This window comes from Thamnophis elegans, chromosome 16, assembly GCF_009769535.1.
Source record: "Thamnophis elegans isolate rThaEle1 chromosome 16, rThaEle1.pri, whole genome shotgun sequence".
Classification (NCBI taxonomy): domain Eukaryota; kingdom Metazoa; phylum Chordata; class Lepidosauria; order Squamata; family Colubridae; genus Thamnophis; species Thamnophis elegans.
The window spans coordinates 32333362-32346645 of NC_045556.1; the positions used below are offsets into that span (position 1 = coordinate 32333362).

Here is a 13284-nt window from a genome sequence, read left to right on the forward strand (position 1 = left end):
TTTTCTGCAATCGAGTTTGTATTGATTGTTTGTCAGTGTATTGTTGAGGTTGAAGCTGAAGTACTCGTTGACAGGTAGGATGTTGTAGCAGACAATTTTGTGTACTATGCTTAGATCAAACCGTAGGCAATGTAGTTCCAAAATTTTGACCCTGGTGGCATAAGGATTCTATTATGAGCAGAGGAGTGGAGGACTCTTCTCATGAAATATCTGGACCTGCTCGATTGTATTAATGTCTGATATACAATGTAGATTCCAGGCAGACGAGCTGTATTCGAGGATTGGTCTGGCAAAGGCTTTGCATGCCCTAGTTTGCAGTACGTTACCGGAGAAGAAGCTTCGCCATATTAGGTTAACAACTCTTAATGCCTTTTTGGCAATGCTGTTGCAGTGAGCTCTTGGGCTTAGAATATTTGAGATGAGTACTCCTTGACAGAGTGAGGGTCGCCTACAAAGTCATTTCCGTCCAAATTTGGGGATTGATCTTATCTTAAAATGACAGATGCCTAGCCACGTCGCTAGAATCCGGAGAAAAGAATAGACGTCGCTAGAGTAGAGAAAAGACATATAATCAAAATAGTTGATAGGATTGGAGTAACAAAGCAAAGAATAGAGACATAGATAAACTCCTAAGAACTCATCAATTAACGGCTAAAGTTCTAGGACCAGACAAACTGGACTACCAGCCAAGTAGTAAGATATTAAGATATTTGGGGCGGAGGAAACTGCATTAACCTGAAGGGAGGAGGTATCAAAATGAACATCTGGGATTCAAAGAGACAACCTCCCCCAACACAGCTGTGCTTAAAACTCTCCTTTTGTCAGTGAAAGGTGTCTGCCAGAGGAAAAAAAACGGGAAGAAAAATCAACACTGGCTTTCAAAGTTTCCTGGGTGAACAAATCCAATTAATCTTTTATTATTTCTCTCTCTTTTTTTCTTCTTCTTCTACATGGCTTGCTTGGGGATATGTATTTTCCTTTGCAAAGCAAGGGATCAATCTGAAAAGCAGCCGGGCAAGTTCTCCGCAAAGAAGAAAGAGGGAATGAGAAATGAGGAAGGGAAGGGCAAGATAGCTTTCGACTGCATTTTTTTAATGAGTGGCAGGGGCATTAAAAACCCTTTTCTTCATTAAAAACAGGGTGTGCTCCCACCCATAGATTTGCTTTTAAATATGCAGGTGTTTCAAAAAGGTGCATGTTTCAAAAAGGCAACTGGAATTTGGGTTTTTTTTTTCCCTTGAAGGCATTTCGCTTCTCGTCCAAGAAGCTTCTTCAGTTCCGACTATACAGAACAACGGAGTGGGAAGGGACCTTGGAGATCTTCTAGTCCAACCCCTTAACAGATTAATAGAGTTGGAAGGGACATTGGAGGTCTTCTAGTACAACCCCTTAACATATTAACAGACTAACAGAGTCCAACACCTTAACAGATTTAACAGAGTTGGAAGGGACCTTGGAGGTCATCTAGTACAACCCCTTAACATGTTAACAGACTAACAGAGTTGGAGGGGACCTTGGAGATCTTCTAGTCCAACCCCTTAACAGATTAATAGAGTTGGAAGGCACCTTGGAGGTCATCTAGTCCAACCCCTTAACATATTAACAGAGTTGGAAGGCACCTTGGAGGTCATCTAGTCCAACCTGGTGCCCAGGAGACCCAGCACCATTTCTTCCAGTCTCCAAGGTCCCTTCCAACTCTGTTATTCTGTTCTATTCTAACTGTTGTTAAGTTGGGGACTACCTGTGCTTTGGCTATGTCACATGTGCAAATTAACAACAACAAATTGGGGAGGGGGCTGGGTGGTTGTCGTATGTTGAGGGTTACCTGTACAACTGTGGATGGCAAAGGTAAGGCGGGGTTGAACATTGGAGCTCTGCTCTTGTTTCCAGGTGAGTGCAGCTGCCATGAAGGATACGCCCCCGATCCTGTGCATCGACACCTTTGTATCCGTAACACCTGGGAACACAGTGAAGGGTGAGCATGATAGGGTGTTGTGGGACAGGGTGGCAATCTCCAGGGAAAATTGGCAAGGAAGGAAGGAAGGAAGGACAGTATTAAAGCAGCATCTTTTTCCATGGGGACCAGAATTTTCAGAAGAATTCCATGTTCAACCAGGTGCACAATCTGTTCCCCAAATTCTGCTTCAAAGGGGGTTTGTTTGCTTACCTACCTCTCCCCCATTAACATTTTTTATGGAGTTCTTACAAAGTGGCATAAAACCCAAAGTACAAAGTAAATAGAAAAGGAGTGGGGAGGGAAAGAGAAGTGAGGAAGGATAAGCAAGAAAAAGCAGCATTGACTTCTGACTCTCTCTATTACAGTAAAATAAGGCATTCACATCAAATTGCAGCTTTTTTGCTTTTTCCTATATAAAAATGAGGGACGCAATGGCTCAGTGGCTAAGACGCTCAGCTTGTTGATCAGAAAGGTTGGCAGTTCGGCGGTTCGAATCCCTACCGCCGCCTAACAGAGTGAGCTCCCGTGACTTGTCCCAGCTTCTGCCAACCTAGCAGTTCAAAAGCACGTAAAAATGCAAGTAAAAAAACAGGAACCACCTTTGGTGGGAAGGGAAAAGCGTTCCGTGCGCCTTCGGCGTTGAGTCATGCCAGCCACATGACCACGGAGATGTCTTCCGACAGCACTGACTCTTCGGCTTTGAAACGGAGATGAGCACCGCCCCCTAGAGTCAGGAACAACTAGCACATAAAGGGGAACCTTTACCTTTGGGTGCTTTCGCAATGGTGTGAGTACACTTCTCATTGCTCCCTTGAAATCTCTTCTCCTGAAGGAGATTTCTGTATGAATAATGCATTAAGTGTGTGTTTATTAAAGATTGGCTTCTGGGGTAAAGAAATTACGTGATGTGGCCTCTGCCTCAAAGCTAGTAGGCGAAGTTTTCAAGCCAGGAATCTTAGTTTCAATCCTACGGGTGCTTCAGCTTGTCAACAAAGGACCTATTGGAATGCCTCCGACAATTGCTCTGATTTACATGGCCCGATGCTCAATTCTGAAGTCTCAAGAACCATTAAACAATAAACAGCGGCCAGCACGCCTGACTTTAGAATCGTTACTTCAATATCATCTTAATATCAATCAATCCGCGAGAGCCACGAGGCTGGAGCAGGACAATAAATATAATTAAATATAGATAAGCTGCCAATGCATTAGAATGCCATAAATAACTAGCATAATTACGGGAAAAGAAAGAAACGAAAGGATAAGCTGTTTGGGCCAAAGATGAGAAAATGATACGGCGTTTGAGTAATGTTGTTATTAAAAAGGAAATGGATTTGGTTCTAGCTGCTCCTGTTTTTAAATTCCAACTCCTTCCGTGTATAATAATGACTGTTTTCTTGCTTTGTTTTCGCCAGCCCCTGGCCGTACACAACTTTGGAAAGAGGTTATGATTTGGTGACAGGAGAACAAGCTCCAGAGAAAATTCTTAGGTGAGTCATGCAATCGGTTTGGTTGAAGTTTTGCCGTCAATCTGTCCTTTCTTGGGTTGGGGGGAAGGGGCAGTTCAATTTTAGGGGTCATTGTGGAGTCCTTGGTGAGTGGTGAGGTGGCCTAGAGGTGGAACTCACTCAGGAGGTTGTCAGTTCGATCCTAGGTGGAGGCAGATATTTCTCTCTCTCTCTGGGCACAATGAGAATATATCTGCTGCACAAAACTCTGCACTGGTGACAGGAAGGGCATCTGGCCAGTAAATACCCAGCTCCATTCAGTTGCCCAGACTCAACTCTGCAAGGGATTATGGAGTCATTAAAAGATGACGATGATGATTGTGGAGTCCTGGGTGCTCCCTGAGCTTGGTGGTTTTCTTGCAGACATTTGCTGAAGTTGTTATTCTGAGCCTAAAATTTCCGTTGTGAAGCGAGATCATTGTTCAGTGATCTCTTCCCCTCCAGCACATATGGACATGCTGTTCTAACATTTCATTTACTTTACTTTATTGTCATTGTACGTTTATACACAGTTTACACATACAACGAAATTCACATAACACCCAGAGACCGGGCCCAACCACATGACAATCCCCAACACCCCACCCACCCCCCAAAAAATTCCCCGCCCTAAACCATCCAAGCATCCACACAACAGACCAAGTAATGCTCTCCAATAGCTTACTGATGGTGGCCCTTTTAGTTCATTGTTGAGTGCAATGATAGCTCTGGGATAAAAGCTATTCGGAAGACGTGTGGTCCGAGTTTTAATGGTTCTGTATCTTCTGCCAGAAGGCAACAGTCTAAAAAGATGGTAATCAGGATGGGAAGAGTCTCTGAGAACGATATGCAACTTTCTCGAACATCGAGATGTGAAGATGTCCTCCAGGGCTGGTAGCTGGAGCCCAGTGATATTCTGGGCAGTTTGAATGATTCTCCGGAGAGCCTTTTTTGTCCGCTGCAGAGCTGCTCCTGAACCATGCAAGAATGCCATATGTCAGGACACTCTCAATGGTGCTGCGAACGTAGGACAGAAGTAGATGCTGAGATAGATTTATCTTCCTGAGCATTCTTCTCAGGAAGTGCAGCCTCTTCTGTGCCTTCTTCACAAGCATGTTAGCATTCATGGTCCATGAGAGGTCCTCTGAGATAAAATGCCCAGAAATTTAAAACTACCAACCCTCTCCCCCTCCTCGCCATTTATGTACAATAGTAAATGTACATCTCTCTTCTTCCTGAAGAGCAAGGACACAGTGTTCCAACGATTCATTGTGTGGGCATGCTGGTTTTTCAACCACTTCTGATTATCTCAAGCAAACTAAACTGTCTTCAATATACATGGGATGGTTGCATCAAGATAAGATTGACTTAACTCTGGGCCAAAATCCAAGGGTTTCTTTTTTATTTTGAGAAACTTTTTTTATTGTTTTAATTAAACAAGAAAAAGAAGAAAAATCATCTTTCGTTACATCTTGTTGAAAGCGTATCGATTGGTTACAAATATATTCCGGGCGTTTCTTCCACAGTCCTTACATATGCTTCATTCAAATCAGGTTGTACATTTTAAGTCAAGGGGAAAAAAAGTTATGTATTTTACAATCCCTGTACCATAATTCTCATTTAGTTACCATTGTTTAAACTGTTTTTATCTAGTATCATTTATATTAGAAGACACAACCACCTACTGGCATTCATTTGCAATTTCAATAGATCTCCAATAACATTGCAGCTTTATAACATATTCTAAAATTAATTCAGTTAAGTAAGATATGTAAGCATTCCCCCCCCCCACCCGTAACACACCTGTATGTATCATTAGATATTGTCCATTAACATTTCATTGTTACTATTGTAGTTAACTAAAGATTATTTACTGAATATCTCACCTCTCCTATCCAGGCCCACACAATATTATAACTTTATAGCCATCTTTAAACAATGATTTATTAATAAGATTTATAGGACTTTTGCCTCAATCCCAAATTAGTTAAATACGTGCTAAGAAAATAAACATTAGACATCTAAGACAATCTAAGAGATATTAACATTTCTACTTGACAATCACCCAAAATATACATTTTCAAGGGTTTCTTGTTTTCACTTCTGGCTAGTTATGCTATTAGTCTATAATTTTCAGCAGAGTCTAAATATCTAAAAACTGTTAAAATGATATTTATTAGTATCCCTTCCATAATTTGGCCACCACTGACCACAAAAACCCAACAAGAGTTAGACAACATTTCAAACCATTACCTTTGATGCAATCTCAAATAATGCTATTGGTCCATAATTTTCAGCACCATCTAAATATATAAGCTATTAAAATGAGAGTCATTGATATCTCTGCTGTCATTTGGCCACCATTGACCAAAGACAAAAATTAAACAATATTTCAAAGCCTTTACTTTTGAAAGAACCTCATCTTTGCTACAGCATGTGGTGGCTCAGTGGCTAAGATGCTGAGCTTGTCAATCAGAAGTTCAACAGTTCGGCGGTTCGAATCCCCAGCGCCGCATAACAGAGTGAGGTCCCATGACTTCTCCCAGCTTCTGCCAACCTAGCAGTTCGAAAGCACATAAAAAATGCAAGTAGAAAAACAGGAGCCACCTTTAGTGGGAAGGGAACAGCGTTCCGTGCGCCTTCGGCGTTGAGTCATGCTGGCCACATGACCACGGAGACGTCTTCAGGCAGCGCTGGCTCTTCAGCTTTGAAACGGAGATGAGCACTGCCCCCTAGAGTCAGGAACGACTAGCACATATGTGCGAGGGGAACCTTAAACTTTACATCTTTGCTACATGATGATTTCCAGCCATGTCACCGGGAATTGACATTTTGAGATTCTGTGCTGAGTCTTGGAATCAGAAAGTCCAAAGTCCTCAAAGTGGCATTGGGTTTTTTTTTTTCTTTTTGTCTTCTGCTCTCATGTATCTTCTTTTTTGAAGGTCTACCTACAGCCTGGGCCAAGGCCTTTGGCTTCCCGTGAGTAAAAGTTTTGTGCTTCCTCCGGTGGAGCTTTCCATCAATCCGTTGGCCAGCTGCAAGACGGACGTCCTCGTGACAGAAGATCCAGCAGACGTCAGGTGAGAAGCTTCTTATTCAACTCATGGTATTGGAAAGGTCTCGGCCCTGTGGTCAGTCTCCCAGCTCAGTACTGAACGGGGTGCTTGAACTGTAAGTTTCTCTGGCTGCATGGGAAACTGACCAGGTTTATTGGCTAAGCCCTTTCGGTGTTCTTTTGCAGTTGTGCGAATGTTCACTCAATTAGGACAGCAATCCCCAATTGGTGGTCCGTGAGAAAATTTTGGTGGTTCGCAGAAAAATGATTTGCATTTTTTATACTGAATTAAATCAGGGGTCCTCAAACTACGACCCCGGGATGGATACGTGCAATGAACGCTTATGTTGCTGCAGAGAGTCTCCCCCTTCGGGGTCTTTTTGTGCAGGTTGGAGGGGGGCAGAAATTCTGACTTGGGGTCTCCTTCGGCCTCCTGGTGGGGGGCTTTGGGCGCAGGCTGGAGGGAAGAGCCACTGGTGGTGAAGAGCCGGAAGGCCTCATTCCAGTGGGACAGCATCATGGCCTGGAACTGGCTGACCACCTCAGCCCACTGAGCCTCCAGGGGCCAGCACCTGGCCTTGCATTCCTGCAGGTCTTCCCTCTGCTTGGAAAGCCCATGCTCCTAGTCCTCAGTGACGTGCTTCGGCTGAGCCTCCTTCTCGGTCAGATCCAACTGTGCTGTTTTGCCAATTATTTCTAATGGTGGCTGTTTAGCTCCAGCAACTGCTTCCTGTTGGGGCCGTAAGGAGCCCAGGTGGTCAGGTGAGGAGTGGCTGGGAGAAGAGGGGTGAGTAGAAGCAAGCGAGATGCCCCTCGATATGTGTGACAAAAAGTTGGTCACACCCATCATCATATAACCACCTAGCCACACCCACTCATCTGGTCATTAGGCAGATCATGTAAAGCAGTTTTCAGACTCTGTAAACCACTTAGAGAGGACTTTAAAGCACTTTGAACCAGTATATAAGTCTAAGGGCTATTGCTATCAGTCTAAGTCTCTCATCTATCTATCTATCTGTCTATCTATCTATCTATCTATCTATCTATCTATCTATCTATCTATCTATCTATCATCTATCTATCATCTATATCATCTATCTATCTATCTTCTCTCTCATCTATCTTCTCTCTCATCTATCTATCTATCTATCTATCCTATCGTATCTATCTATCTTCTCTCTCATCTGTCTGTCTGTCTGTCTATCTATCTATCTTCTCTCATCTATCTTCTCTCTCATCTATCTATCCTATCTATCTATCTATCTATCTATCTATCTATCTATCTATCTATCTCTCTATCTATCTATCTATCTATCTATCTATCTATCTATCTATATCACATGACCACCCTGCCACGCCCACCCAGCTGGTCATTAGACCGATCCTATTAGTGGTCCACGGGATTTAAAATTATGAATTTAGTAGTCCCTGAGGTCCGAAAGGTTGGTGACCCCTGAACTAGAAATCTCTAGCTGCTCTGGAAACATGTGGAAGGTTTAGGAATCTCAGGAAATAATTTAGATTTTCTACTTTAGACTGAGTTCAACTTTCTTTATTCCATAATGCACATAAGTATTAATTTCCCTAACCAAAAACTAGACATGATCCATCAAAGGGATAACTGACAAATTGTCATGAGTGAAGACATAATTTCTTCCCAAAAACGTTCTCCAAATAATGGAAAAAGCATCAGATTCTCTAGAACATCCCAATTTTAGAAGGCATGAGCTGGAGATCCAGATACAGTCAGCTGAGAATGCTTAACGGAGCCTCTCTGTGACATGCAGCAAGTGTTGAATTATTCAGAATTTAATAAATGTAGGAATAAATATTTGATGTGAAATTATGGATGCTTCTACAAATATCTCAGGAATGAAAGACTGATCCAGTGTTAGCATTAGAACTTGGGCTACTTTTCCTGGCACAGCATTATCTTCTTCTTCTTCTTCTTCTTCTTCTTCTTCTTCTTCTTCTTCTTCTTCTTCTTCTTCTTCTCCTTCTCCTTCTCCTTCTCCTTCTCCTTCTCCTTCTTTTTCTTCTTCTGCCTCCTTCTCTTCCTCCTCCTCCTCTTCTTCCTCCTCCTTCTCCTCCTTCTCTTCTTCCTCCTGTCCTTCTCTTCCTCTCCTTCCTCTCCTTCCTCTCCTCCTTCTCTCTCCTCCTCCTCTTCCTCTCCTTCCTCCTCCTTCTCTTCTTCCTCCTCCTCCTCCTTCTCTTCCTCTTCTTCTTCTTCCTCCTCCTAGTGTGTGTTTCTCTGTGGTATTTTAAAGAATTCAAGAATTTCCCGCAGAAAGGATTCTCATAATTAATTTCAAAATCTTCTCTCCAATCCATTTGGACCCTTAGTTCATTTGTAATTTTCCCAAATCAACATTCTAATCACTCCACTTTTTTTAAAAAAAAAAAAGGCCTTAAGTTTATATTTAAAACTTCTTTCGCTAACAATAGAAGGAAACTCACCCAGTGCTGTTCAAAATTTGTCAGTGCAAAAGTTCTTCATAGCTGAAAATAGTGACCAAAGGATTTCTGGAAAAGGAAGTTTGTGGGGTCCTTGGTGCTCTCTGAGTTGTTTTCCTGCAGACACTTAATTAAACTAGGTAACATCATCAGTGCTAGAAGGGAGTGGAATTTGTGGTGAAGGAGGAGGAAGAGGAAGAAGTCGTCCTTGATGCTCTCTGAGCTTGGTTGTTTTTTGGCAGACATTTCATTACCAAACTAGATAACGTCATCAGTGCTAGAAGGGAGTCAGGTTTGCGGGGAGGAGAAAGAGGAGGACGGTGACTATGACAACTACAACTGTGGGGTCCTTGGTGCTCTCTGAGCTTAGTGGTTTTCTTGCAGACATTTCATTACCCAACTAGGTACCATCATCAGTGCTAGAAGGGGATGGGGTTTGGGAGGAGGAGGAGGAGGAGGAGGAGGATTGTGGGGTCCTTGGCGCTCTCTGAGCTGGGTTGTTTTCTTGTGGACGTTTCATTCCCAACTAGGTAACATCATCAGTGCTAGAAGGGAGAGGTGTTTGCAGGGAGGAGGAGGAGGATTGTAGGGGTCCTTGGTGCTTTCTGAGCTGGGTTGTTTTCTTGCAGATGTTTCATTACCAAACTAGGCAACATCATTAGTGCTAGGTTAGAAAAGGAAGTCTGTGAACAAAGAGCTATCTGCCATGATTTGAACAGGATGGCTATTACTTTGTCTAAGCTTTCTTGTAATCACCTCACAAGAAGTGATTGTCTGGAGCACTTGTGGGCAATCTCAAGTCCTTTCCTTGCTTGGAGAGGAATTACAAAGAGCCAGTATATTCTCCAGCTCTTCATTCTTCCCAGCTCTTCATTCTGCTTTTAGCAGAGCTGTCTTCTATTCGCCATTTCTCCCCTAGAACTCCTGATAAATAATAAGCCCCCCACTGTTCATTGAGGCAGAGACTATAAAAGACACAAAAGGAAGGAGGAGAAGTGGGAAAAAAGAATGGATACAGCAGAAATAGGGGAAAATGTATCGCTTTAGCATTTCGGTAGTTATTTCTTCCTCCAGCCAAGGCTGCCGAGGTGGCATCTTTTGAAAGAAAGGCTGATAAATTAATATTTTAGAAAAAGCGTACGAACAGCAAAAAAAAAAATATAAAGGGCAAGAAATGAGAGAAGATGTTAAGTAAAATACAGGGCAAGGTTTAGCAGATTGAACATTTATTTAATGGAGATAGCAGCCAGAACGGGTGGTGGTCGGCCTCATCTCAAATGGCTTTGAAATAAGTGAAAGGAACATGTTAGAAGAGAGATTCTAAGAATAGAATGTAGAATAGAATACAATAGATAAGGACTGGACTAGACAACTAGAATGGAATAGAATAAATAGAACAGAATAGAGAATGTAGAATAAATAGAATAGAACAGAACAGAATGAGAAAAATAGAGAAGAAAAGAAAAATCGAGAATGTAAATAGATAGAGAATTAGAATAGAATGAGAATGTAATAGAATAGAGAATTAGAATAGAACAGAATAGGAAATAGAATAAGAAGAATAATAGAAAATGTAGAATAATAGAAATAGAGAATGTGGAATGATAGAAGAGAGAATGTAGCATAGAATAAGGACTGGACTAGAAGAATAGAATAGAATAGAATAGAATAGAGAATAGAGGTAGAGTAGAAAAAGAATAGAATTCAGAATAATAACAGAGTTGGAAGGGACCTTGGAGGTCTTCTAGTCCCCCCCTGCACCACTAACCTACACCACTTCAGACAAATGGACATGTGTAAAGCTGAATTCAGAAGCAGTTCCTTCTTCTGCCTCATTCTGGAGGCTCAAAATAACTCTTCCAGCGTTGAACAGTCAACATTGGAGAATCTTTGGCCATCCTCTTCATTTTTAACAATTCTTCTTTGAGCTCGGGGTTCTTCTCCCTTCCCTCCGTGTTTTATGAACTAGATCATTTTCTTTCTGAGTCAGGACACCTCAACTTTCAGGGCAGGCTTATTCTTTCACATGTGATGTTCTAATGGCCATCTTCTAATTTCTTCTTTTTAAAAAATAATAATAATAATAGCTTGACTGGAAGTCTCTTTGTGTTCTCCAGACCTTTGATTAGCCCGACACTTTGCCCAGAGGGTCATTCTTTCCCTAGAGTTTAATGGAGGAAGATTGCTAAGCAACTTCTACCGAAGACACTTTTATAAGCTCTCCAAGGAAGAGGTCACGCCACGGCCTTCATATCTTAATGAAGACATTTGGAGGAGAGCTTTGATGTTCACTCAGGGGGCAGCTGAGACGAACAAGGATCTGCTTTTAGTACCACTCCAGGCACAAATTCCTCCCACACCATTGTTGAAGCTGGAAGCTATTGGCCAAGTCGTTTCATTTTTATTTTATTTTTAAAGGCGGCCTTGGTTCAGTGTGTTCTCGGATGTGCTAACAAGGAGCGTTGGGGTTAGCTCTCCATGAATTCGCAGAGCAAAATGATTTTGGTTAGGATGGGGCACGCCTTTTAAGCCGGCCTTATGTAATCTTCTGGCAACATACATGGGAAAATCCCATGGGGGAAAATTCCACTTCGGGTTAGGGTTAGCTCTCCATGAATGCGCAGAGCAAAACGGACATCGCCATTGGATTCGGAGCTTGTTGGTATGGTTAGGAGGGTCACAACTTTTGAGCCGGCCTTACGTAGAACTATTTAGAAGAAATTCAAGGCAGCAAATTATCTAAGGAGAGGAGCCTGAAGGAGCACGGAAACGGTTCAAGGAGAAACAGAGAGCATTTTTCTCCTTTTTTCTCCTCCTTTCTCATATTTCTGCTTGGTTGTGTGAACCCTTTTCTTCATTCCTTTATCTGGGTTTGGGGAGGGATACACATGGAGCCCAGAGGGAATGCTAGCTCTAATTGATAAATGAGAACTGGCTTTCTTTCAAAGGGGAGATAAATTTGCTGAATTTTTTCTGAGGTTGGATGCTTTTACCGAAGACCAAAAGAGGGCAAAACTGTTCGAATACTATCTTCCTTCCTTCCTTTTTTCCTTCCATCTTTTCTTCCTTCCTTCCTCAATCCCTTCCACCCTCCTTTCTTTCCTTTCCTTCATCTCCATCTTTCTCATTCTCATCCAATCTCTCCCTCCCATCTGATCTTCCTTCCTTCCATCCATCTATCCTCCCTCTTTCCTTCCTCATTCCCATCCCATTTCCTTCCACCCATCCACCCATCTTTCCTTACCACCCCTCCTCTTCTTTCCCGTCTGATCCATCCTCCCTCTTTCCCTTCCCACTCCAATCCCATTTCCTTCCTTCCTTCCTTCCATCCATCCATTCATCCTTCCTCCTTCCTCAATCCCTCCCTCCCATACGATCTTCCTTCTGTCCATCCATCCATCCATCCTTCCTTCCTCACTCCCTTCCCACTTCCTTCCTTCCTTCCATCCACCAATCCTTCCTTCCTTCCTCCTTCCTTTCTTCTCACCATTTTTACCATCAGTTGCAAAAAAAGAGAGAGAGAGAGAGACACGAGCACTGGGGTGAAATAAGGTTGTTTGGGTAACTTTGAAGAGAAATAGAGAAAGTCGGCCTAGGGCATGTCAGCATCTTGACTTGGCCTCCTGATGAAAGAACCATGGAAGAAAGATAGAAGTCAATATGGCTCAGAAGTGACTTGCAGCCGATGACTGTCAACCTTCTGGAGACAAATCACCTTTGTTGACCTTCATCATTCCTCAGCCTGACAGCTGGATGTACATTTTGCCTCCTCCAGAGGTTTACTTGAACTCCAGCTGATGCCTGTCAATTCTTTCTATAGCCAAGGGACTTGGCTTGCTTATTCCATTGTGCTGCTACAACCAGCCTCTCGTTTTAAGGCCAATCATCTTGCCAAATATTTTCCTGAGGGCTGACACAGACAATTCCCTCCCCCCACAAAAATGGGCAAAACAAAATAGAACGGCTGGTTGCCAGCTGCAAGCAGAACATCTCCTGTTTCATAGCTCCCCAGTCGTGACCTTGTTGGTCATTTTGCTCTGTGAGCCCTGCAGCCCTTCACATATACAATGACAGAGCAATCACCTGAATATGAGATGCACACAGAACAGTTGGAAGGGACCTTGTAGATCATCTAGTCAACCCTCCTCCAAAGCAGGAGACCCTACACCATCCCCAAGATGGCAGTCCAGTCTCTTCTTCAAAGCCTCCAGTGATGAAAATCCCACAACTTCCGAAGGCAACTTCTCTTCCATTGCTTGATTGTCTCATGGTCAGAAAATTCCTCCTTATTTCTAGGTTGAATCTCTCCTTGGTCAGTTTCCATCCATTAT

At 42.7% G+C, this 13284-nt stretch overlaps 1 protein-coding gene across 1 annotated transcript in view; it reads left to right on the forward strand.

The window, feature by feature from the left end:
• The window catches only part of ASTN2 (astrotactin 2), a 139305-nt gene that overhangs the window by 43341 nt on the left and 82680 nt on the right, over positions 1-13284 (forward strand). The window contains 3 exon segments of the mRNA XM_032233217.1: positions 1891-1975; positions 3373-3447; positions 6399-6524. Coding sequence (XP_032089108.1) covers positions 1891-1975; positions 3373-3447; positions 6399-6524 — 286 coding nt within the window.